Genomic DNA, 25,771 nt, shown 5'->3' with positions numbered 1-25,771 from the left:
TGTGCCCGTAGAAGCATATCCTGACGTCTGTCCAGGAAATCTTCAGTTTCTCTTGGGAAATGGACTCCCCTACCCTCATGACCATATGACCCTCATAACCTGGTGGGGGTTCTCAACTGTAGGTTCATTTGCAACAGCCCACAATATGAAATGCCCTCAATATTGCTTCTGAGTGGGGCTTGGACATCATTCATTGGGCGATGCCCTCCTCATAAAATGGGAAGCACCGCTTCCGTGTCCCCCCCCCAGTTTCTCTACTGAGCTGTGTGTTACACAAAATCAGACAGGACAAGAACAGACGCCTAACACAGATGGCGGTGAGCACATCTTGAACCCTTCCACAGCTTGCTCACCTCTTGACACAGGATGCTGGTCGCATCATTCACCCTGACCTAGCAGTTCTCCACCTCAAGGCCTGGTTATTCCATGGCTAATGAGCTTGGACCAGGATTACTCTGAGGAAGTAAAAGACATTCTCTTGAATAGTTGCAAACAGAGCACACGCAAAACATACGCTTATAAGTGGGTACGCTTCTGCACCTGATATGAGGCTCATCATATGTTGCCCCACTCTGTCCCTCTACCCAGAGTCCTGGACTACATAGTAGGCCTTAAAAAGGTGGGCCTTTCCAATAGCTCTATAAAGATGCACTGAGCAGCAGTCACCTCCCTACGTGATAAAGTAGATGGAACCACAATCTTTGCCCATCCAACAACCAAACGATTCTTAAAGGGCATGACCAACATCTACCCTCCTGAAATACCCTACTCCTATATGGGACCTTAACCTCATGGGGAAACCATTCGAACCCCTTGCGACTTGCTCACTGTTACATGTATTGATGAAGGTCTCCTTCCTTTATCGTGATCACTTGAGCAAAAAGAGTAGGGGAGCTAGGAGCCCTAATGGCACACCCGCCATATACTATATTCCATAAAGACAAAGTGATCCTAAGAGCCCACCCTAAATTTATACCTAAAGTCATCTCCACATTTCATTTAAACCAACTGATTTACTTACCTGTGTTTATTCCAAAACCCCACGCCGACGCCAGGGAGGCATCCCTTCACACTCTCAATGTCTGTAGAACTCTGGCCTTCTACCTAGAAAGAATAAAGTCATTTAGAAAATCATCACATCTCTTTCTATCAGTCACGAGCGTATAAAAATATTGCTTGGGGATGCAGGAGTGAAATCAGGAAGGCCAAATCACACACGGAGTTGCAGCTAGCAAGAGATGTTAAGAGTAACAAGAAGGGTTTCTTCAGGTATGTTAGCAACAAGAAGAAAGTCAAGGAAAGTGTGGGCCCCTTACTGAATGAGGGAGGCAACCTAGTGACAGAGGATGTGGAAAAAGCTAATGTACTCACTGCTTTTTTTGCCTCTGTCTTCACGAACAAGGTCAGCTCCCAGACTACTGCACTGGGCAGCACAGCATGGGGAGGAGGTGACCAGCCCTCTGTGGAGAAAGAAGTGGTTCAGGACTATTTAGAAAAGCTGGACGAGCACAAGTCCGTGGGGCCGGATGCGCTGCATCCAAGAGTGCAAAAGGAGTTGGCGAATGTGATTGCAGAGCCATTGGCCATTATCTTTGAAAACTCATGGCGATCGGGGGGGGGGGGGGGGGGTTCCCAGATAACTGGAAAACGGCTAATGTAGTGCCCATTTTTGAAAAGGGACAGAAGAGGATCCAGAGAACTACAGGCCAGTCAGCCTCACCTCAGTCCCTGGAAAAATCATGGAGCCAGGTTCTCAAGGAATCAATTCTGAAGCACTTAGAGGAGAGGAAAGTGATCAGGAAGAGTCAGCATGGATTCACCAAGGGCAAGTCATGCCTGACTAATCTAATTGCCTTCTATGACGAGATAACTGGCTCTGTGGATGAAGGGAAAGCGGTGGACGTGTTGTTCCTTGACTTTAGCAAAGCTTTTGACATGGTCTCCCACAGAATTCTTGTCAGCAAGTTAAAGAAGTATGGGCTGGATGAATGGACGATAAGGTGGATAGAAAGTTGGCTGGATTGTCGGGCTCAACGGGTAGTGATCAATGGCTCCATGTCTAGTTGGCAGCCGGTATCAAGTGGAGTGCCCCAAGGGTCAGTCCTGGGGCCGGTTTTGTTCAATATCTTCATAAATGATCTGGAGGATGGTGTGTACTGCACCCTCAGCAAGTTTGCAGATGACACTAAACTGGGAGGAGAGGTAGATATGCTGGAGGGTAGGGAGAGGATACAGAGGGCCCTAGACAAATTAGAGGATTGGGCCAAAAGAAATCTGATGAGGTTCAACAAGGACAAGTGCAGAGTCCTGCACTTAGGACGGAAGAATCCCATGCCCCGCTACAGACTAGGGAACGAATGGCTAGGCAGCAGTTCTGCAGAGAAGGACCTAGGGGTAACAGTGGACGAGAAGCTGGATATGAGTCAACAGTGTGCCCTTGTTGCCAAGAAGGCCAATGGCCTTTTGGGATGTATATGTAGGGGCATTGCCAGCAGATCGAGGGATGTGATCGTTCCATTCTATTCGACATTGGTGAGGCCTCATCTGGAGTACTGTGTCCGGTTTTGGGCCCCACGCTACAAGAAGGATGTGGAAAAATTGGAAAGAGTCCAGCGGAGGGCAACAAAAATGATTAGGGGACTGGAACACATGACTTATGAGGAGAAGCTGAGGGAACTGGGATTGTTTAGTCTGCGGAAGAGAAGAATGAGGGGGGATTTGATAGCTGCTTTCAACTACCTGAAAGGGGGTTCCAAAGAGGGTGGATCTAGACTGTTCTCAGTGGTAGCTGATGACAGAACAAGGAGTAATTGTCTCAAGTTGCATTGGGGGAGGTTTAGGCTGGATATTAGGGCCTACCTAGGGCGGTGGTGGAATCGCCTTCCTTAGATATTTTTAAGGTCAGGCTTGACAAAGCCCTGGCTGGGATGATTTAGTTGGGGATTGGTCCTGCTTTGAGCAGGGGGTTGGACTAGATGACCTCCTGAGGTCCCTTCCAACCCTGATATTCTATGAAGAGTGAGGTCATCTCCAAATAAAGACTATTTAAGTGGATTTCTGGCTGTATCCACCTGTGCTATCATCAGAGCAACATTCCAACTCCAGCTGGGATTCATATGCACTCCACCAGAGCACTATCCACATCAGTGGCATTTCTCAGTAATGTACCCATTCTAGACATTTGCAGGGCAGCTATCTGGGCCCCGGCACACACATTTACCAAACACTATGCCCTAGAACAACATTCTGCTGCTGACCCGCAGTTCGGACAATTGGTGCTATCCACCATCAGCAGAGATAGTCCGAAGCCCCTCCTTCCATCGGGGGATACTGCTCCATAGTCACCTGTAAGGCTGGAGACTACAATGTAGGATTAGGCAAACCAATAGGAGGCATTTTGGTAAATTTGAGGTTTATATTAGGCAAAAAAAAAAAAAAAAGGAGGGTTGGAATAAGATATAAACCCCATGGGCCAAGTAATGTTATATCAGGATGAAATTTTTAACTCTTTCAACATTTCCATCGTTAACTTGTTAAAAAAATTATTGATTTACATACACTCCAGGTTGTAGCATAGAAATGGATTATTTTCCTTATGAAATCTGAAAAAAATTTGACAGGTTAAATTATTAATGCAAATGGTAACTAACATTTTTTTATATTTGTTCCTCAGAAAAAGTTTTAAGAAATTATGCAGGGAATCACTTTTGCAATTTAAGAAAATAATATATGTTTTGCACAGTGGTAGATTTGAGATGGTCTTGTTTCTGGAACATATATAGGATAAAAATGATATGTGAGAGGCTCTCACTGTCTGTGCTAAGGGTAGAAGAAGAAAGGGAGTGGCTGAATTCAAGTTGGTGTTTCATAGCTGCTGGGAGGGAAGTGGTTGTGGATGTTACCTTGTAGTTTTGTATTATAGACAGAACTGATAACACAGCTTCTAAGATCTCATCTGCAGTGAGCATGCTAGCAACCTGGGATTGCCAGGAATGAGCAGGCCTTTCTATGCAATTGCTTCTCCCAGAAGCTGTGGGGCTGGGCACAACAACTGAAAACAGGGAAGCTGTCTTCCCTGTGCTTTCAATGTTCCGCTTGCAAGTGTTAAGGAAAAGTTAGCATATGTGCATATGTGACTCCATTTTGGTTTGGGGCCCACCATTGTCTAAAAGCAAACACATCATGCACCAGGAGGAGTGTTCCTTAGATACTGCATTCCTGTAAACCCCGCCCCCCCTTTGTTTCCAGCCTGTCTCGACTCCTGGTTTCTGTTCTTTGTCTGTTCCTAACTCCCTGCCTCCTGGCCCTGATGTGAGCCTTCCATCCTGATAAGAAAGGCTACTGGTGCATTGCTTTAGGACCATGTTGTCTAGTTGAAATAATGGTTTAGCACGGGGGATGCACTTAGCAGGGATAGGTGGTAGATAATGGGAGGGTTTGTCTATTGGCTAAGGTTTCCAATGCACGAGGGCAACATGCTTTGCTAAAAGGTACATAATCTCTGTATAACCTGCATTTGGGGTCCCCTCCTGATTAGCAGGGGGGCACCACGCTCGAGAGTAATAAACTTAGTATCTTTGGGAACTCTGCAGTTGTGGACTTTGTTCGTGTGCCTCAGCCTAGACTCGAACTGTGCGTGACCTATCGGGTATAATTCGCAGCAGTTCCTGTGCGTGACCTATCGGGTATAATTCGTAACACAGGTAAGTGGGGGACAGAGTTGTAAAAAAATGGACAGGGTAAAAGCAGAGGGAGAGAGGGTTACAGGAGCTCGAGAGTGTAGGTGGAGCAGCAGGGAGGGAGGGGGACAGGAGCTAGGGAAGGGGATTTGGATAGGAGCAGGGCAGGGGCCATGAGATGGGATCAGAAGGATTTGTAACCACTAGAGGACACTCCGCTACTGAGCCTGGAATTCAATGCATGAGTCCTTCCTGAGTCTCAACATTCCACTTCTGTGAGCAAATAGCTGTGAAACCCACTAACAAAGTGGGTCTCATTCTGCCTCTAATAGCTCGTCCACACAGAGGATAACACCCTACTACTGCTTCTTTATTTAGTGTGTTAGTTCAAGTGGTAGAGGTCTGTGCTGTAGATTTAAAGTGCTCTTCTGGAAACTCAAATGGGAGTCAGTATGACTCCACCTGGAATTTCTGTTATTTCAATTTCTTGAAAATTATATTTAAAATCCTGTGGTTAAAGGTCATTAAGGTTGCAAAGTCAAGCACTTAAAAGTCAGAAAATGCCAGAATTAAGGCTGCCTATGTAGGCTGACTTTGGCTCCCTTATGCCTATGTATTATAATGCAGTCTTTAATTTTATGATCACATACTGTTTTTCCCACAGGCTCCCTGCCTCATTCAGTGCACAGGATGATGATGCTCTGGGGATGAATTAGGGTTGTGTAGTGACTGACGCTGCTGTTTGTAAGACCCCTGCCTCATTTGTTGCAGAAGCTGGAAGGTGTGAATGAAGCAGATGGTTGAAGGAAGAGAGGATGGTTTTATGGTTAAGGAAGTCGAATGCTACTGTGGAGAACTGGATTCTAGCTATGTATCCATCAAGTTCCTGTGTGATGCTGGGCAAGTCTCTTAAATCAGTCTTTTCACAGGTGGCCACTATTTGCATGTTTCTCCTATGTGATACACCTGGGGCCAGATATGCTAAATTGCTGAGCTGTCGTGACTGCAACTGAAGACAATGGGAGTTGTACATACAACATGCTACATAATGCTAAGTACTCTGAACAATTTCTTGGCTTCCAATGGCCTATGCCAAGGTTCCTTTGTGCTACCATAATAGTTCAAGGGTACCTTAAAACCATCCTATGAGCATAGAAAATAAACTATCCAATTAACCTAGCCCTTTTTTTCTCTTTATGAACCAATTCTGATATCAGTGTGTGTATTCATTGTTCATATTACTCAACAAACAGGTTGGATAAGCAACTTTCAGGCTATTGGAAGTTCACAAACTGTTCATGGAAGTATGAGTCCTTTTTTCAGTATTGTTGTTTGAGGACTATAGTGATATTTGTATTCTAGAAACATGTTTTAAAACAAAGTTAAATTGAGTGTTTTGTTCAAAGAGAGCTGAAATGGGAGATATAAATCCAACCTGGGCCATTGGGGAGGCTGTTCTTTATGGCTTCCAGGTGGCAGGCCCTCAGTGTCACTTCAGGAAATAAGACTGGGTGAGTGGGGAACAGCAAGAGATGACCTGGTAAGAAAGAGAAAAAAAGGTCCCATCAACATGATTGCAGGAATTTGCTTTCACTGGTGAAACTACTGGACAGTCAGAGAAGCTTACTCCGAAGAGCACTTGCGGCAAATTAAGCTTTGGAAGAACTGTGTGTAGAAAAGTAAGTCTTGCATAGGTAAGTTAAAGATGCCCTGGAAAAAGTTATTGCAAGGGATTTTTATCATATTTCAATACAGTTCTGCTCAGCTTCCTGAGTATTTGTGTTTGTTTGTATAGCCAAAGAACATACAAGTACCTTACTCCCTGGGTATATTATATCAGTTTTGCTGTCCAGTCTGGTCTAAGCTCCTCATCCTGAGCTTTTATTCTGAACGGAGTCAAACATTACCTGAAGTTGGTCCCTTAATGAGATCCATATTTTGGTAGTTATCCACCTGCTATCAGTTAAGCAGTATACAGGGCACTAGTCTTTCAATTAAGCAGTATAAATTGCCTTTGAGCCTGCTGCAGTGATCAAGAGACTTCACCAGGGGAACAGTATTTGGGAAAAGTATTTGGAAGGGATCTACCTGAGAGGAAGGAAAAGAGCTAGTTCTAGCCTGAAAGAACAGGTAAAATAGCTGTTGTCATTGATGTTTCACACATCCCATTCTTAATATAGTTGGAGAAGGTAATGTGTGAGTTCCTAGGTTTCCATCTGAAATGCTATTGAGTGGTATGAGTTTTATTTGGCTCCCACCACTTCCTTTTAAAATTAGAGCTTGGTCCCAGGCATCCTAGTACAAAAAGGATTAAATCATATTTGCTATGGTAACAGAGGTAGGTGACCTTAAATTCCTCTTGTTAGCTGTTATAATAATTGGCAATTCAGTAACTAACTTTAAGATCCAGCAGGTAATTTTTAACATACTTTTTACTGCTTTAAATCTTAGTCACATGCTGAAGACATCTCAAATCCATAACTCAGGAGCCACTGATAAATCCTGAAAACACTGACAGTAATATAATATTTAACAGAAAAATAAAAATATCAACTACACATTAATTACTAGCGATACATTTCGTAGTTGTAGTATTCGTGGTTATTTAACAGTACAGTCAGTATTGGTGACTTTTTTTTTTTATCACCACACATGATCAAGATAGCCTGAAGGAAATATTCTTAGCTATGTTTTTTCTGTTTTCAACAGAAAAACATGAGATTTTAAGAAAAATTTTGTTCTTAGTTATGCAAGGATAAATCCAGAATAACTCTGCAAAAGCCAGTGCAGTTATCTTGGATTTGCACTTGAGTAATTAACAGTAGACTTTGGTCCTTTGTATGTTGTTGAAATCTGGTTCACTGAATACATCTAGCATTTCTTTCCGGTATTTCTAATTTGCTGATTTGAGATGATACTTTTCTATTCAGTAAGATTAAAAGAGTGTGCTTGGGAAACAGTTGTATGTAAGAGACACAGATGGGACTGCTATAGCTAGAGATCTCTAAAGACTTCTACCACCACAGTATTATGGCAGTCTAGAACATAGATGTAATGTACCCTTTGGAAGATGAATCCCAGGAAGGTCTTATGAAGCACTTGAGAAACTATTGAGAAAATTGGATCAAAGGATAAAATACCTGCAAAATGAATTGAAGTTGGGGACTGAATAGGGAAGGGAAATAAGGCAACATAAGCAATATCTGAGACTGACCAAAATATATGGGAAATCAAACTGTATGAGAGCAAGTGAAAAATACAGAAGGAAAAACTTCATCCATGTCTCTTCTATTTCTCTTTTGCCGAGTAAGCAGTAAAATAGAATTGATTTACCAGTCTCCGATCTCCCCTTTTTCATGTAGGTAGTGAGCTGTACAAATTAACTACATTTGTTGGTAGGCACAAGTCTTCTGGAAGTTACTGTTCCAACTCTTTCTCTTAGACAAAAGCACCAAAAACAATGTCTCACAAATCATTGTTTGGACAGTAATATTTTAATATGTAGTGGGTAGAACTCTTTTGACTGTGGGGAGAATAGGTCAATGCATGTAGGAAAAAAATAAGTGAGACATTCTGATGAAATGTCAACAAGACGTTTATTTAAAAATTGAATTCACAGTAGACATTTTAATAATGGAATAATGTGGACTACCCATCACCACCCATGATCAAGACCATTTGGGATTCAGAATATTAAGAGCAGAGCAACTGTGCATAACAGCCGGTGTTCAACATCTGTCATGCTGGAGTCCATTAATGTTCAATTGCATTCTATTGTTTTCAGATTATTCAACCTCATTTCATTGTCATTGTTTCTGCTAGGGATTAATCAACTGTTTACAACTACATGGGGTTTTGGAGTCATAATGGAACCAATTAGTATAGAGTTTTCGACAAATATACAGTATTCAATCCCTAATGAAAAATAACTAATTTACAAGTACTTGGTAACAATTTAATCAAGCTTGAAATCAAATACACAGAATAAATCATAGTGTGACACATTTTTGAGGTTCTGCATATTTCATAAAGACAGAATAAAATAAATAAAAGTTCCTTGTAAATTTGTGAATCTCTGTTTTAAAGAGAGCAATAAAAACATGCTGAAATTATATTAAATACCAAAATTAAACATGGTCTTTATAATCAACAGCAGACATTATCTTTTGGTGATGGTGAACAGATTATCTTTGTTTCTTTTAATTTTAATTGTTCTGAGCTCCTTTTACTCCTTTTACCTATTTGGAGATATTCCTAAGTAGCAACATTTCCTTTCTATATAAATTTTAGGCACTTGTATATACTGTGTGTTTGCATGCATTATGTACATAACCAGAGGGTTCATGTGTGTGTATCACTCTCTCCTCATATATTTTGAATTAATTTTCCATTAAATAAGTCCATATTTACATCTTAATTACTATAGAAATATTTTTCAAAATTTCAATATCTTAAAAATTAAATATATTGCACCTCTCCAGTACCCACTGAAATATTGTGCTCCCTACAGAAATGTTCCACATAGTGTATACAATAGTATTTAAATTCTGCGTCATAAAGCTTTTCTAATAGATAAACAGTCATCTGGAGTCAACATTGTACAGTCCTAGACTGTGTTATACATTTCCACAAAGCATGAAATTATCCTTTTAACAGTTACCTCTGCCACCCCTAGTAGTTTCTAATAAATACTTTTAGTTATATGTTGAGAGAGATTTTTTGCTACGTTGCAAAAGATTATTCACTGAAAAGACTTTTGCCTCACTGTTGTGATTCTTGTGAGGCCAGCCAGACATTAGTCCAGATGGCACGCTGTTAGTGCTGGACAGACATAGCTTTGGACATGGCTCTGGGTTTTTTTAATTTTGCGTTGTTGTCCGTCGTCCCCCCTCCCCCCCCCGTTGTTCCCAGGGTGGGAAGGTACTGGGATGGAAGCAGAGAGCTGCCCGCCCACCTGCTGCCACCTGCTCAGCTCTTGCTGCTGCTTTTATAAAGCCTCTTCTTGCCTGTAAGATATGATCACTGCATACCCACAGTAATTGAGGAAGGAGCAATCTTTCTTTCACTCTCAGAAAGTCTTTTTCAGATTGCCACAGTTCTCAATTACAAAATACATTATCCTGAGAAGACCTGGGGCTTTTTCTGCCAGTTGACACAAACTGACCACCGGAATAAATGTGTTTAATCCATTAAAATCTTGTTGGATTAAACAGACTTTTTTTTTCTTCAGAAACTGAATTTTTGAGAATGGAGATGGTGTTTATTTCTCTCATTGCCAAGCTTAAAGAAATGTAAAGAATGACAGAAACAGACTAGTTGCTAACTACAGTTCTGTTTGTTTTTTCTTTATTAAACAATAAGCAACAATTGTAAAACTCCTGGAAAATGGTTATTTTTTTGGAGATGCTGTAAAAAAAAAAAAACCCAAAAAACCCAAAAAACCTTTCACACTGACTTCTGGGAACACACTCGAAGTACAGATATTGTATTCTAAGACTGTTTTTCCCAACACATTCCAGCTACTACAAATTTTTTGGGAGGGTGAGGAAGGCTCAGTATTAAAGTGGCGACAAATATGAAATCTTCTAAATCAAACGTGGATTCCGGTTTAGAGTCAGATACCCAGTGCAAAAGTGGAACAGGCTGTGTAGTGAAATGTGGCTCAGAAAGAATGGAGAGTGCTGCCAAAAGGAGACTGGCTGCTAATGCCAGGGAAAGGAGAAGAATGCAAGGACTGAACACAGCCTTCGATCGACTAAGAAAGGTGGTTCCACAGTGGGGTCAAGATAAAAAACTCTCCAAATATGAGACCCTTCAGATGGCATTAAGTTACATTATGGCTCTAACTAGGATCCTTGCTGAAGCAGAGAGATACAGCACTGAAAGAGACTGGATAAACTTTCACTGTGAACACTTCCATCAGGAGAGCTACCACACTTATATGGGACAGAAAATGGAAACCGACAATGACCCATACGCACAAAGAATCTTCAGTTATCCACCTGACCATTTTCAAATAGCTAATTAGAACGAATTATGGGCTAGTATAATTCAACAGACCAATTGAGTAATTTTGAACAGTTAGCAAGAATTAAGCTGCTGAATAAGGTAATCTTGTCATTATAACAGCTGTATTCTTGTTTACTACTTATGCTGATGTTGCTTAAATAAGTTTGTTTTGAAAAAATTTAATTGCTATGCCTCTAAGAAGATTGTTTGTTTGTTTGTTTTCCTGGTTACTAATGAAATGTGTATAATAAATTTGTGTTGTATATTTTATTTATGAAATATTTGTAACAATCCCTTCATATTTCATTTGAATGTTATTAAATTTTACATTATCTTTGCTGTGATGGATCATGTCACATAATATTTTACACACCAGTGGCCAAATTGATCCATGGTTTAACTCAATGCAATTAAACATGGATAAATTTGTTCCCATGTGTCTCCCCCTCCCCTCCCCAGCTTTGAGGTTACATTTTTGTTTCCTATCCAATGGATACCATGAAAAAGATAATTAAAATGCATTCAAGTCAGAGAACTAACTTTAAACTTTGTCAGTTTGATATATGGGTTGTGTAGGTTTACTTTAATACTAAACAGTTTATCAGAAAAGAGCTAATTTCAAGTAGTGTACAGAATATTTTTTCTTTAAGCTGGCTGTAAAAGCAGATGTTTATATATTGTAAAGTGAATACTCGCATGAAAGTAGAGATCTAACTCTTAAATTTTGTAGGTTTTACCTACATGTATGCTCTGTGGGTTTTTTTGTTTTGTTTTTCTTTCCTTTTTTCTCCCTAGTATCTGGAAACAATAATCAATTTTGTAAATAAAAATTTTTTTTTCTATTTGAAATGACCTTTCTGACTACCTGAAATGGTTGGAGTCCTACTATGGGTGTTGTGCGTTGGTGGGTTTGCTACAGTGAATGTTACACTACCTCAATCAGGCTCTCATCAATTATCATGAAGAAAAAGCAACTACTTACTATATGAAATGATTTTGCCTTTGGGTGCTACTACAGTCAGAATCACTGTGCTAGGTGCTGTACAAACACATGGTCAGACTTAGTCCATGCCCCAAAGAATTTATAATCTAAAAGACTAAGTGTGGAGAAAGGTGAAAAAACATCCAAGTAAAGTAGTCAGATTGAAGGCTGGCATACCTCTTGTTCATTCCATAGACTTTTTATTTCTTTTGGGGGAGGTAGGTGGGAAGTAGATAAAAAGGGAAGAGGAAGACGGGATGGGACGAAGTTGATGAAATGTTGGAGGAGGTGAAAGTGAGGAGTAGGGCAGGGAGAAAGGTAGAGGTGATTGTAGCAGAGTTCATAGTCCTACATAACTTCAAGTGAAGATGATGTCCATTGTGATGTTTGAAGGCTGCTCCTGCTGGTGCTGCTGGTGGGCGGCTTCCAAGAACCAGCTACTTGTTGGTCCTGGCTTTGTAGGTTAAGGGTATGGGAGCTGCAGGGAAGGCAGTCGGGTTCCTTGCAGGGTCCTGCCATATCCTGTATTATATCTTTTTCTCAAATGAAAGGTGTTGCTGAAATAACTAGGGAACTTTGAATGAAGAGCAAAATCAGCAGTAGAAACTGAGCCCTGATGTTAAAGAGATGTCTGAATACTGAGAAGGGTTAGACTCAAAAGCTGTGATCTTGCACATAGGCACTGACTCTGTGGGTGCTCCAGGGGTGGATCACCCAGGGGGAAAAATTAGTGGGTGCTCTGCACCCATTGGCGGCCAAACTCCCTGCCCCACCTCACCTCCGCCTCCTCCCCTGAGCACGCCGCGTCCCTGCTCCTCCGCCTATTTTCTAGCGCTTGCTGCTGCCAAACAGCTGTAGCAAGCTCCAGGGGGGAGGAGCGGGAATGTGGCGTGATCAGGGAAGGAGGTGGGGAAGAGGCGGGGCTGGGGCGGGGATTTGGGGAAGGAGTCAGAATAGGGGCAGGGAGGGGGCGGAGTTGGGGCGAGGACTTTGGGGAAGAGGTTGGAATGGAGGGGGAGGGGCAGGGGTGGAGTCGGGGCAGGGCCAGGGGCAAAGGGGGGTCGAGCACCCACCGGTGCCAGTAGAAGTCTGCGCCTATGGTTGTGTAGTCTTTATTCTGGCAGAACTTTCACTGAAATAAATTATCAAAATTTTGCTCTTAGTTACTACTCTGCAGCCCCACAGATTTCATAGGAGTCAGACTGGCTACCCAGGAGGAAATTGACCCAATGGAAGTTTTACTGGAATAAAGGCTGCAGGACTGGGCTCTACTAAACCTATGTTTAGTACACATAAAAAGGAAATCCTATTTTTGTGAACAACTTTGTCCGGAAAATGCTGGCATATGTTATAATTAAGGCTGCAAGTCTGTCATGGAGGTCACGGATTCCATGACTTTCCATGACTTCTGCAGTGGCTGGTGCTGGCTCAGGGGCTGCCTGAGCTGGGCAGCCCCTGAGCCAGCAGCAGCAGTTTGGGTGTTTTGGAAGCGGGCTAGGGGCAGGGGGTTAGTGGGTGCAGAGGGGCGCTTACCTTGGGGTAGGGAGCTCCCTGGCTCCCACGGACATGGCACTGAAGCTCCTAGGCAGAGGGGCCAGTGCTTGTGGTAGGAACAGTGCGTGGAGCCCCCGACTCCTCCGCCGCCTAGGAGCTGTAGGAACATGCGGAACCGGGTAGGGAGCCCCTGCCAGCCTCGCCAACCCTCCTCCCAGCACCAGTAGGGGTCCCGGGCTGTGCACTGTGGCCTGCCTCTCCCCTAGCACCAGAGGTGTCCCAGGCCACCTCCCCCAAAGTACCCACAGCCCCCTGCCCAAGTTTTAATTAAAGGTATATAATAAAAGTCATGGACAGGTCTCAGGCCATGAATTTTTGTTTACTGCCCATGACCTGTCCATGACTTACTAAAAATACCCATGACTAAAATGTAGCCTTAGTTATAATGTTGCTGTAGCTGCATATCATACTTCAGCAATCCTCTCTCTTCAACAACATATATGGTAGATCACCAAAACACTGTTTTATTTCTCATTAATTAGATAACATATGTCAATGTGTAAATTGTCTACAAGGAAAGCATTTTTACATACAGGGAGCCAAATTCTGCCCTCTTGGGGAATGCAGCCCCACTTAGATTATGCTGTTGACCTTATTAGGAATGCATATACACAGAGGGCAGAATTTGACCCATGACTTTGTTTTATCACGTTGTCCAATTAATGCTGTATGATATGGATACTCTAAAGATTGTTTTCCCACTAATAGATGGGGGATTCAGGTACATACCTTCCACTAGTATTAATGGGGAAAATCTGTGCTGACTTACACCCGTTCAATCCATGTAACCTCTGAGCAGAGACAGTGTCTTCCTCTTTATTTGGATAGCCCCTAGCCTGCAGGCACTACTGTAGTACACCTAGATAATGGGGTTGCCTGGCATGTACAGCACAGACTTTGCCTCAGGGAAAATTATCCTTTTAAGTCTCTTGGCAGACACATGGGACAATACACAAGAGTAAACGAAAAAATATATTTAGTGTTTAGAAACAGCATTGGTGGGCTACAAGTTTATAATTAAATGATAAAGCACTTCTAAAATTACTTTTTTTCACATGTAATCTTGTGGTACACAAACTACTATATGATTTCATGCCATACATAATCCATGTAAAAGTAATTCATACACATGCTCCTCCCATTGCATATTCCATATATTATTATTTGTCTTCCAGTGAAGTATAACTGGTAGATTTAAGTATAAAAATATTGGAATAGTGTGTAAAGAATTACATTATAATACTGCTGTTAAGCCCACAAAGGGAAAAGTGAATCAAGATAAGAGATCAAAGACCTACAATCCTATTACTAAAGAATTTAAATACATCGTCTCCTTGAAAGACACCATAGTGCAATGGATTGGATGTAAACACATTGTAAATAAGGCCACTGGATACATATCTGCTGTTGAACTACAGTAAAAGAAAATTAAAATCTCCATCCTCTTAGTCTTGATTATACTACTGGGAGTTCAAACTCAATAAACTACTTGGGCAAGGTGGATCACTTGATGATTACCTGTTCTGTTCATTCCCTGTAGGGCACCTGGCATTGGCCACTGTCGGAAGACAGGATACTGGGCTAGATGGACCTTTGGTCTGACCCAGTATGGCCATTATTATCATCTTATGTTTATCATCTTAATAATAATTAGTAACAAAAAGCCATTTCTCTGCTATACATAACTTTGCAGTGGCTTTGTTCTTAAGGTGGATATAATGCTAGACTGGAAGTTGAAATTTCCGATTTATCTACAGCACAGTTGGCAGTAGTACAAGTTTCCCCATGTTTATCTGGCAATGTGCTTTAATTCTGATCTGGATTGGCCCTTACAAGGAGAGAATGCATAGCACTGTCAACTTAGCATTCAAGCCCAGATTTTCAGAAGTGACCACTTTTGGATGTCTTGCTTTCTCTGAGTTTGGATTTGAGGCACCTTGGCCTGATTTTTTTTTTTTTTTTTTTGAAGTCTGAGTGTCCACACCATCAGTTGAAGTCAGTGTGAAGTGGAAGTGCTCAGCACTTCTGAAAATCAGTTGGACACCCTGAAATCAGCAGCTGCTTGAGGCCTCTCTGTCTAAGACTGCCAAGGTTTTTGTGATGTGGATACTTGACCACTGATTGAGACACCAGTTAATTTCACACAGGCTGTTGAACAGCTGTCAGAGAACCTCAGAATAGACTGGGAAGGGAAAATGTAGTCGGATTGTTTAAATTAGGCCCTGATCCTGCACCAAGTTCCCTATGGGCAGACCTATGTGCCCACACACATTCCTCTTCACTTCAGTGGGACTCCAAATGCAAGCAGAGGCCCAGCCACGTGGAACTTGGTACATTTACCCACCCAGGCTGAATTCTAACTGTTGACACAGATTCTGATCCCACTTGCATCTGTGCAAACCAGGAGTAACTCAATTTTATTATCAAGATACTGTGTCAAATGCAATTACACCTTTGTAAAAACAGTGAACATGAGATCAGAATTGGGTCCCATAATATCCCATTATTACACATCACCTGGGCTATTCAGTCATCCTCTTCCAGTAATGTTAAGTAAGTGTTCACTCTCTTGGATTGTGATTTGCCTCTGCTATTAAAATTAATGTATTGATGGAGGCTAGAAATACTTGTTTTGTTAAATATTTGTTGCTCTACTAAATATACTTGTAACGGATATTAAAAATTGTATACTAATGGGAAATTAATGCTTGTCCTTAAATAATATGCTCAGTGCCAGTAACAAGCTCAAATCCCATTCCAGGGTTTCCATCTTTGAACTTACCTGTGGGACAGGGCCCATGGTCGCTGCGGGCCTTGAGTGGCAATTTGTGATTTGGGAGGAAAAAAAACAGGCTGCTCTCTGTGTAGGGAGTGAAACCCAAATTCCAAGTGCAGGATGGGCTAGAACTCCCTTTTCTCGTATGTGCTGAGGAGTTGTGGGGAAATGTAATTCACTAACAGCCAGTTTATACTTCTTGGCTGGGGCAAACCCTGTATGAAGGAGAGACTAGGTGGGGAGCAAGAGGGACTGCAGAATCTCTCCCAGGTGGGACAAATAACCTAGGGTTTTGTTTTGTTTTCTTTCATCTGTGTTCATTTAGAAAACCTTTTGAGACAGATTCCTCTGGGGAAGGACAATATTAACCTCAGAAAACTGGGAAGGGAAAATCTAGTCAGATTGTTTACATTTTTGTAGTTTAAAGAACTCCATGAGTTTGGCCCTTTTGCATTATTTTTCCTGTCACGTGCTCATACCGATTCTCATGTAACAGGATGGGCAGTTGTTGTTATTCCTTATATCTAGTGACAACTGCTAGGCTCTCAAGCTCTATCCAAGATCCAACAGACCCAGTTATAGAATCTTTGGCGTCTTGTGTGGGGAACCTGGAGGTGGGGGGAGGTGCTTTATAAGTGTATAAATGATGATAATTATGAATGGAGCCATCGCCATGTTAAAAATGCACATTTTACCAATCTCGCAGGGATTCTCTGAGGATTTTTATTTTTTGTACAGTGCTTTAATAGTATAAAGTGCTACATACTTTTTATTATTATTTATTATTAACCTGCTTGGCGGAAATGTGGAGCTGAAAACCACTCTGTCAGATCTGCAACACCCAGATCCTAATGCACAGACAAGGATATGGGATGATGTATTTGTTGATCTTCCTAAATGGGAAAATCTAATCCTAAATGAATAATCGCATGGCAGAAAAATAAATAACCTTTTTTAAGAGCTGGAATGTATAGGGGGGAATTTTCAAAAGTGCTCTGCGGTGGCCTAAGTATGATTCACATTGAAGTCAATGTGCAGGGCTCTATATAGATTTGTGAGGTCACTGCTGTCCTCTGTGGTTCTCTTTAGATCCCAGCCTGCTTGTTTTGCCACAGAGGTTGCTGTAGTAACCTTTGAGAACCTGCTATGACTGAGAAAGGGAACCCAACCAGTGTGTTACCTGGGGAAGCACACATGGTTTGTGGTGGGAGCTCTGCATAGTCTCTCTCCTTCTCCCACATGATTGCTATGGGGAGTGGGCAGGACACTTTCTTTCCCAGCTGACAGCTCATAATGTGGTCTGCACTGAGGAGCACTCATTTATTATTACTAGTTTGTATTGCTGTAGTGCATACGGGCCCCAATGCGTGGTCAGGGCTCTGTTGTGCTAGGTGCTGGACAAACATAAAACAAAAAGGCAATGCTTCTCTCACCATTGATCTTCTCTGGTATGGTAGGGTTGGATGCCCATTTTTCATGGAGCTTGTCCTGATTTTTTGAAAGATTGTTGCTAAAGAAAAGAATGAAGTTCTTTACATGATTGTGAAATTATGACGGGATGAAACTGCTTCACAGACACAGTGGCTGTATAACTCTGAGACATGTCACTTTTCAGCAACATGCTCACCATATGCAAGAGACTCATAAATATAACCTATGGAGCTGATCTTCAAGCCAGTGGAAGTTTGCTGTTGACTTACGTGGAGCAGTGTTGGACTCCACTATGGGCCAAACTAGGGCAGTGAATGTGGCTCTAGACTGGGAGTCAGGGGACCTGGGTTCCATTCCTATCTCTTCCAGTGACTCATAGTGTGACGATAAGTCATTTCCCTCTCGCCATATGTCTTGTTGTCTATTAAGATTGCAAGCTTTATGGGGCAAGGGCTGTTTCATATTCTGTGTCCATCCAGTGCCTAGTACAGTGGAGCCTCAATCTCAACTGAGGTCTCTAAGTGCTATTGTAATACAAATAATTAATGGTAATAATAAAATGCTGCTAGCCTTACTCAAATTTAATTCTGCTCACTTTACTCACACAAGAGTTTCTATGCCATTGGCTTCATAGGATTATAGTCTATCATGTATACTATGAAAATATAACATCCACATTTTCCTATGATTGTTAAGCAGAACTTCCCACTGATTTCACTGGGAAAAGTGACTGACATGATATGGACCAATAAACACTAGTTTAGAAACAATACCCACTAAGCAAAACTTTATTTTCCAATACATGTTACACTCTATTTGTGGTGATGAGCACTGCTTACATTTAGGCTTCCAGATTTGTGGGTTCAGTTTTCATTAAGAAACCCATTTTTAAGGTGTATCTCATACTAAATTTGATCTAGATTTTTTTTTAATTTCAGTAAGAATTTACAGAATAATTCCTTTTAATGTTCTAAAAGTATGCATTTATTCTAGCACTGTAAGAAGTCCAGGAATTTATTAAGAACAATAAACATTGCTTTATTGAAGAAACAGTCCATTTCCTCTACACAGGTTTATCTTTAAACAGTTTGGTTTCAGCCACTCATCCTGGCATACTTTTTAAAAAATGCTTAAATACGTTATAAAGCAAAGATTAATAAAACTGCAAGAAAACATTGCTAAAAAAACCAACACAAACCCCCTGTATCATTTAATTACATTATAAATGATAGACTGTGTACACAAATGTGTCTCCTAACTTGTAGTTTAGTCTTAAATCATACAGAAAACTAGCATGCAAAATGTATGTTAATGCATACAGAAATTTCTCAAAGTGACCACATGCTTTACTTCAAGGCGTAAGAAGGGCCTGATCAGACTCTGAATTGGTTTCCCGCAATCAGCCATGCTCTGACTGTCCATTGTCATATTTTCAGCATTTGAGAATGGTGACTTCAGTATTTTTCCAGATTTTACCAATTGACATTTAGAAAGCTGTGTCACAATCCTAATAAAGGGACCATACTGTGCCATCAGTTTCTGAGCAGAACTCCCCATTGATTTTAATGGAGAACTCTGCTTAAACTGATGGTGCAATGTGGCTCAAGATTTGAGTATGTGTGATATAATAAGTGGCTCTGTAGCTGTGATGGATTCAAGGGGCAAGTAGGTTAGTTCACAGTAGCTTATGCAGCTGGCTAGTACCCCAGCAGAAATGAGAAGACATAGGAGATCCACTTTTGATCACGGAACAATAGCTGAACTACTAATGTAGCGCTCAGAATATTGCTTCTCAACTAACAGGCAGAGACTGATTGAATTCAGGCCAGCAGTAATTGAGAAATATGGGAAAATAAGAGCAAAATCAGGATTAGCAAATATACTGGGGCATATCCATGTTCTTAATTTACACCCATATCTACATCCAGCTTCCCTCACTGTTGGCTTTAAACTTGCAATGTATTTCAAAATCACTGCAAAGTATGCTGATAGGCCCCTTCACAAAAGTGTGTTGAACCAATCACAGTAAAAACCCGCTTAGGGAAGAACAAAATGCTGTAAAACCATCAGTATTTGTATTTGATTAACTCATTCTGTTTCTCTATGCTCACTACCAGATTGAGGGAGAAATGCTCTTGCCTGTCTACCCCTGCACTGGTCCCCTGTGCAAAAGTCCATTTATTTAGACTGTGGTGGAGGGGATGAGAATTACACCTACAGAGTGAGAGCACAAATTAAAACAAAGGCAAATTTAGCAAAAAGATTCACTCCAAGTTGAAATGTGTCCGGTGCATTTATTTTTTAAAAAGACCACTGCTGTACTTCACAAAATTGCTGCTTGCTAGAAGTATGGCTAATAAACACTTGTCTAATAGTATTTTAGGGTTTTCCTCCAAATGATTTAGGGCCTGTCCTATAGTTATTCTGTGCATGGAGCCTCCACTGACATCATCGGCTCTCAAAAACAAGCCCTGAGGAGACTCGTGGTCCTGTTACACACTTTTGCCTACAATTAATTTATCTAAAAACATGTCAAAGAGACACACTTTGATATGCAACTTTGAAGCATTTATTTAAATGGGATGAGGGACAATACATTATTGAACAGTCAGGCTTTTTTTCTTTTATGTGCATTTAAAGTATATTTTGAAACCTCTATGTTAACTCTTTCTTCCTTTTGAGGATGATTTTGAATCATTAGACCAAAATAATAATAATAATTAATAAATCCATTTAAATCAAGAAAAAAAGTAAAATGTTTTAAAGCTCAAAGTGAAGATTTCCCTATTGGAATTAATAAGGCAATTAACAATGAATCACTTGTTCAGTATTTAATTTAACAGATTATAGTATTTCATTAGATCTTCTTTTGTATATTTGCTCAGGTACCATTTTTAGTGGGTATCAGAGGTCACTTTTCAGAGACTGTTTTAATGGTTCTTGCATCAACAGCAGAATTGAGTTCTTTTTGCAGTACTTCTATTACTAACAGTTGCAAGTAGCAACTATTTACATATTTAGGAGAAGACTGCACATGTTGGCTCAAATTTTCCAGAGTATGTGTCCTTTTTGCCCTCCACACTTGCCCACATGAAGCATTCAAAAATTGTCTTCAGTCCTTGCTTTCAGAGACAAGAAGGCCCAGTCCAGTTCTCCTTAGACTGGGCAAGGCTGCTGAGAATTGGATCTACAGATTTTACATGTTTACTATTTTCGAAGCAAAGATGCAATACTCGTGCTTTCTAGAATTTTGAACAAAAATACAGCCACTTGACTACCCTCTGAAATACCCTGAGCCTGTGTGTTAACATGTGTGAAACTATAAGGCTGAAAAGGAACCAGAAGGCAAATAAAGCTACAAATGTGTGAATTTGGAAATATTCCGTTATTTAACATATACAATTTTAGAGTCACTACATTTAATTGGTGCAAAATTCTACTTAGTATTGTAGTTATTAAATGGACATTTAGATGATAACTTACTGACTTCTTGGATTCTGGCATGAATTTTTCGTTATGGCCTCTACTGAATACTGAACAGGATGCCTTTTTTGTGCAAGGTCAAATTAGTTACTGTTCATTAAATAAAACAAAACAATGAAATGCTAAGCAAGCTGTTCAGGAAGAAAGCACAATCACAGAATCCCTAATGCTTCTTGACACCGTATCATTACATAGAGCCATTCGTCACATAATATTAACTTCTCAAATGGATATCACACAAGTTATGTGATAATTCACTGTTGCCCTCTGCTGCTTAATCTACTTACAGTTTTTCCTCAGCTTTTTCAATAGTCACCAACACACATGATAACTTACACCTTTCTCTATAAAGGTTTCATTACGACAAGCACAGTCAGATCTATTAGCATTAATATCTATGCACCTGAACTTCCTTTTTATATTCCCATTTTGGGCTCAGTGTAAGCAGAACAGAAGGATTCTGTAGTTATTAACAATACTGGAAATTAATTTCTTGTTTCTTAACAAGAATTAATCTATTTGGTAAAGATCTCAATATCTTTTTTGATACAAGTTACTTATACTGGACAAAATTTTGTTGTCTGTCTCATAGCAAAATGCCTATTTAAATGAAAAGGAAATTTGTTGGATTACGGGCAACATAATTTGATCTACAGAGACTTCTGCAACTTTAGGATCAGATTCTGATCTCATTTATTCCGTGTACATTGAAGTATCTCCATTGACTTCAGTATTCAATGTATGCTAGTATGAATGAGATCATGACCCTTAGCTAGTAAATAAGAGTGAAAGACAGTGTTGTCAGCTGCCAGTATTCGACTGCCAGATTTTGGGGACCCAGTTTGGCTTAACCTCTCACATTGGTTACTGAATGACCAAGGATCAACCCTTCATTCATCTCCCTCCTTTACAACATTTCTTCCAGCAAGTCTTTCAATAATATCAGCCTCTCCTCCCCCCTGCAAAAGTACAGAAGTTGTGTTTTGGAAAACATTGTACCACTTGACCTTCAGCCTACCTGTCATGGGTGTGAATCACCTCTCACTTGTGGTGATGTAAATCAAGAGAGATTACAGTGAAGTCAATGGAATTACACTGGTGTAAAATTGGCATAAGGGAGAAGAGATTCAAGCCACATGTTTGGGCTGTGTTCTTTGTGTTTTAATTTACATTGTAAGTTCTTTGGGGTGGGAATCACATCTTTCTCTGAATTTGTAAAGCTGTGAGAACATTTACTGCTGTCAGTAATACTAGTAATTATAATATTGGTACCTAAAATAAAATATCCTTATGGTATGATATTTATATATACTAACAAGTTTAACATACTGCTTTTCCTGTCTTTCAAACTATACACAGAATGCAGGTAACATGATTGCTCTTGGACCTACTACCTAATAAAGGAGGATTCATTCATTTCTTCTAAACCTTAAAAGTTTGTACAGATTTAGTTTTTTAGTTTATATTATTTAATAACTTAGTCTATATATTTAGGCTTGAAAGGGTTAGATTTTTATCAATAAATATTGATTTCACCATACACAGACTGGCAAAAAAATATTTCCATTGATCACTGAAGTTTACATAAGGCAAAGTAAAAAAAAAATGCTGCTTAAGATACTTTGTATATGTTGACAGTTTGTGTTTCAAAAGCTTTAACTTTTTGAATCTTAACGTGTACTGTCATTAAGCAATTATTCTCTGATTCCCTCACCCCAATTTTCTACAACTGTGAACATTTAAATTGATATAAACGAATGCTTAAAACTCATCATTTTGTGCAACTGTGGAAATTTAAATCAATACAAATTTTTAAAATGTCATCCATTGAAATCATAAAAAAAAAATCAAATTCTGTCAAGCCTAAAGATATTCAGTCAAGTTTCTGGCAGTGCACTGTAGCTTTATTATTTCTATGTATATAAAGTGCTACAATTGCTGTAAAATTTTATTATGTTGGATCAAAATCTGCTTTTCATTTACACCGCTGAAATAGTTGGAGGTTTCAGAGTTGTATATGGGAGCAGAATTTGGCCCTTCTTCAAAAAGAAACCCATAAACAACATTAATTTAATTTACAAAATCCAATTATTTTCTTTTTAGAAACATCACTAGGAAATACACCATCACCACATATTACTTGATCTGAACCTTAGATGGCTCTCAGAGAGTAACACATAGGTTAGATTTGAAAGTGACCAAATAGTAAAACACTGTTTATCTCCTTCCCACTGTCCCAATATACCCAATGTCTCATTAACTCTTATGCCTTCATATTTTCATATTTAGTGCATGTACATTTCTAATTTAGGCACATTTTATTTTCAGTGGTAATTTATTTCTTTTAAAGTGTAGTTTCTCCTTGCTTTAATCTCTTCTTTCTTTCTCTGAATTTAGTACCTTTTTTTAAACTGAAAAAACACTGAATTGCAAAGCAAGCCAAATAAACCCTAAAATTACAGCATCTGTAAAGGTGATCTTTAAGCCCCTGTATGATTCTAGTTAGGACCCCATGGCTGTTCCTGATCAAGTTTAAAGTAGTGAGTTAGAACTGCTGAAAATAAAGTCCAAAACATGTGCAAGAAATCATCAGATACATTCCTAACCTCTAACCATTGGGGTCAGAAGGGTGTCAATAAAATTATGTAAAAGAGAAATATACTGAAATTGTTTGTTTTAGTGCTGTTATTAAATATCCTTCGTTATCGTCCTCCTATAGCATTCCCTGGTTTACCTACCATTTATCAGGGTACAATACTTACTTTAGTTGTTTATACTAACCACTATGTTTCTTAAATATTATAACCTTCTTTGCATGTTACAGATGGATTTTTCCCCTGTTTTAACAGTAGGAACTCTACCTGTGATTAAGTTTTCTAAATGATCCTGAAAGAAGTTTTAACTGCACCAGGCCACAGTTCCTCTTTAGTCAGTTTAGCAAATGAGCCATATGATGTGCTTTTTTTGTCTAGGCATGTCAAAAACTCGTGGAAAAAGAGACTTGAATTTAAAAACCATGAAGTTACAAGAACAGTATTCTGTGTGTTTAAAATCAGGGAGTCACTAAAACTGAAAAGGAACAAATATGAAACATACATGGAAATATACAGTAGTTTCAGCTGTGATCTCTACAGTATGTGCTTCATACAAAATAGGATGTTTAGTTTCATGTGTTAATTTTCTAAGCACATGCCTTATATCTTACTGTATGTTTCAAAACACCATGAGTACACACGGCATGGTATGTACATACATATATACACACACACAAATATAAATGTATACTGTATATAGCTGTACCTCCATGAAATGCTATGTTTTATCTAGTATGATCACATACAAAAATTATGTTCCAACTTCTTTTCTTTTCCTTATGGAAATCCTTTTAGGATTACATTCAAAGTCACATTCTTTACTCTCTATCACAGTGTCAGTCCTTTCATTGGCAGTATCCACTTAAAAACCACAAATCCTTAACTTTGCTTGTTACAGGAGCTTTAACTGAAGCATTAAAAATGGTGTTGATTTTTAAGTGCTCAAACTATGTCTCTTCACTCTGAGATTCTCAGAAAAAGACATAGCACTGAACTTTTTGCGCTACACTCTATACAATAATCATACTGGAGTAAAATACAAGCAGACATCTTGTACAATATGTAACTTGCAGCAGTTCCAGCAGCAGAACACTTACTAAAAACAAGTTGCTTGTAAACCGTGAGTCTCTTGGTTTGTACCTTCTCTCTCTCTCTTCTTTTTCCCCATAGTTCTAATATTTCTGCGGGTATAATTGGAACTGTAGGTTTTTAAAGTTCTTCACTTTCTACCACGCTCTGGGATGGGGATGAAAACAACTTTGGACTTTCAACAGCTGAAAAGGCAGAAAAAATGTCGAGCCCTTGTCCAGTGAGGTTTGCATACCGGCTACCACTAGGTCGAAACTTTATTGGTAGTGGAATCTGTTGGTGCCATTGGGCTGAAGAAACAAAAACAGTGAAGAGAAAACATAATTCCAAGTCAAGTCCCACATTTATTTTAACATATATAAAAAGCCAATGGAAATTTTCACACCCGTTTGGAAAGTGCTGCTTTCCATGTTTCTAGACGGGAACCCCTCTCAAGTCCTTTTAAAAAAAACTATTACCAATGTAGGGTCTGTTCCTTCAGATATCCTCAAGTACAGTGCTTTACAATGATGCAAAGTCCTGTTAGAGCCAATGGGTGAAATCCTGGCTCTACTGAATTCAATAGCAAAATTTCCATTGACTACATTAGGACCAGGATTTCACCTACTGAGCCTACTCATGGTTGTAAGCACTACAGTCAATAGTAAGAGTTTGTGGATCAGCAAATAGAGATAAACAAAACCAGAAATCTCCCTCAGCAGTGATTTCCCTCCCAGTCCCTATCCCCAAAACCCCCTCAAAAAATCAGGGAAAGATTTTTTTAATTATTTTTTATTTAAAAGATAAATAGTTCTGACTTTGGTCCATCTCTGATTTTCATTGCAGCTACTTTAGGGGACTGATTATGAACAAATTATCAATTTGTTAATCAAGTTATTACGCAAAATGAAAGGAAATATATTACTTTACATCATTATAAATTTAGTTGCTAACAGTTAATTAGATTCAGTGATATTAAAATGCAAATACAACTTGTACTTGCACATTTAAAAGTAACATTGAACGTTTTTGACGTTAATAGTAATACTAATAATACTTAGCTGTTCTATAACAATGTAGCTCTCACAGCCTCTTTCACCACCTTAATAAGACTCTACTTTTGTGCACAAAACCTCCAATTCTGCACGCAAATGTGACAAACCTATTTCTACCAGAAATCATTTGTGTATCTTTG

The 25,771-nt window shown here is 39.7% G+C and overlaps 1 protein-coding gene and 1 long non-coding RNA gene across 3 annotated transcripts in view; one reads left to right on the top strand and one right to left on the bottom strand.

Annotated features, from left to right (window-relative positions):
• The window catches only part of LOC142072793 (uncharacterized), a 171,048-nt gene that overhangs the window by 40,155 nt on the left and 105,122 nt on the right, over positions 1-25,771 (top strand). The window contains exon 4 of one of the 2 annotated variants that reach the window (XR_012669368.1): positions 5,451-7,248. The exons of the other annotated variant lie outside the window; for it this stretch is intronic. This is a non-coding gene — a long non-coding RNA (uncharacterized LOC142072793). Of the gene's footprint in view, positions 1-5,450; positions 7,249-25,771 lie in introns of those variants that run through there. 2 annotated transcript variants of the gene reach the window in all.
• MYPN (myopalladin) overlaps positions 18,204-25,771 on the bottom strand; it is a 114,339-nt gene continuing 106,771 nt past the window's right edge. Inside the window, exon 21 of the mRNA XM_075130855.1 lies at positions 18,204-24,887. Within this exon, the coding sequence (XP_074986956.1) occupies positions 24,718-24,887 (170 nt within the window). The 3' untranslated portion in view covers positions 18,204-24,717. The remainder of the gene's footprint in view (positions 24,888-25,771) is intronic.

The sequence above is a fragment of the Caretta caretta genome, chromosome 7, assembly GCF_965140235.1.
Source record: "Caretta caretta isolate rCarCar2 chromosome 7, rCarCar1.hap1, whole genome shotgun sequence".
NCBI lineage: Eukaryota > Metazoa > Chordata > Testudines > Cheloniidae > Caretta > Caretta caretta.
The sequence above is the reverse complement of the archived record's forward strand: the minus strand, read 5'-3'. Positions and strand labels throughout refer to the sequence as shown.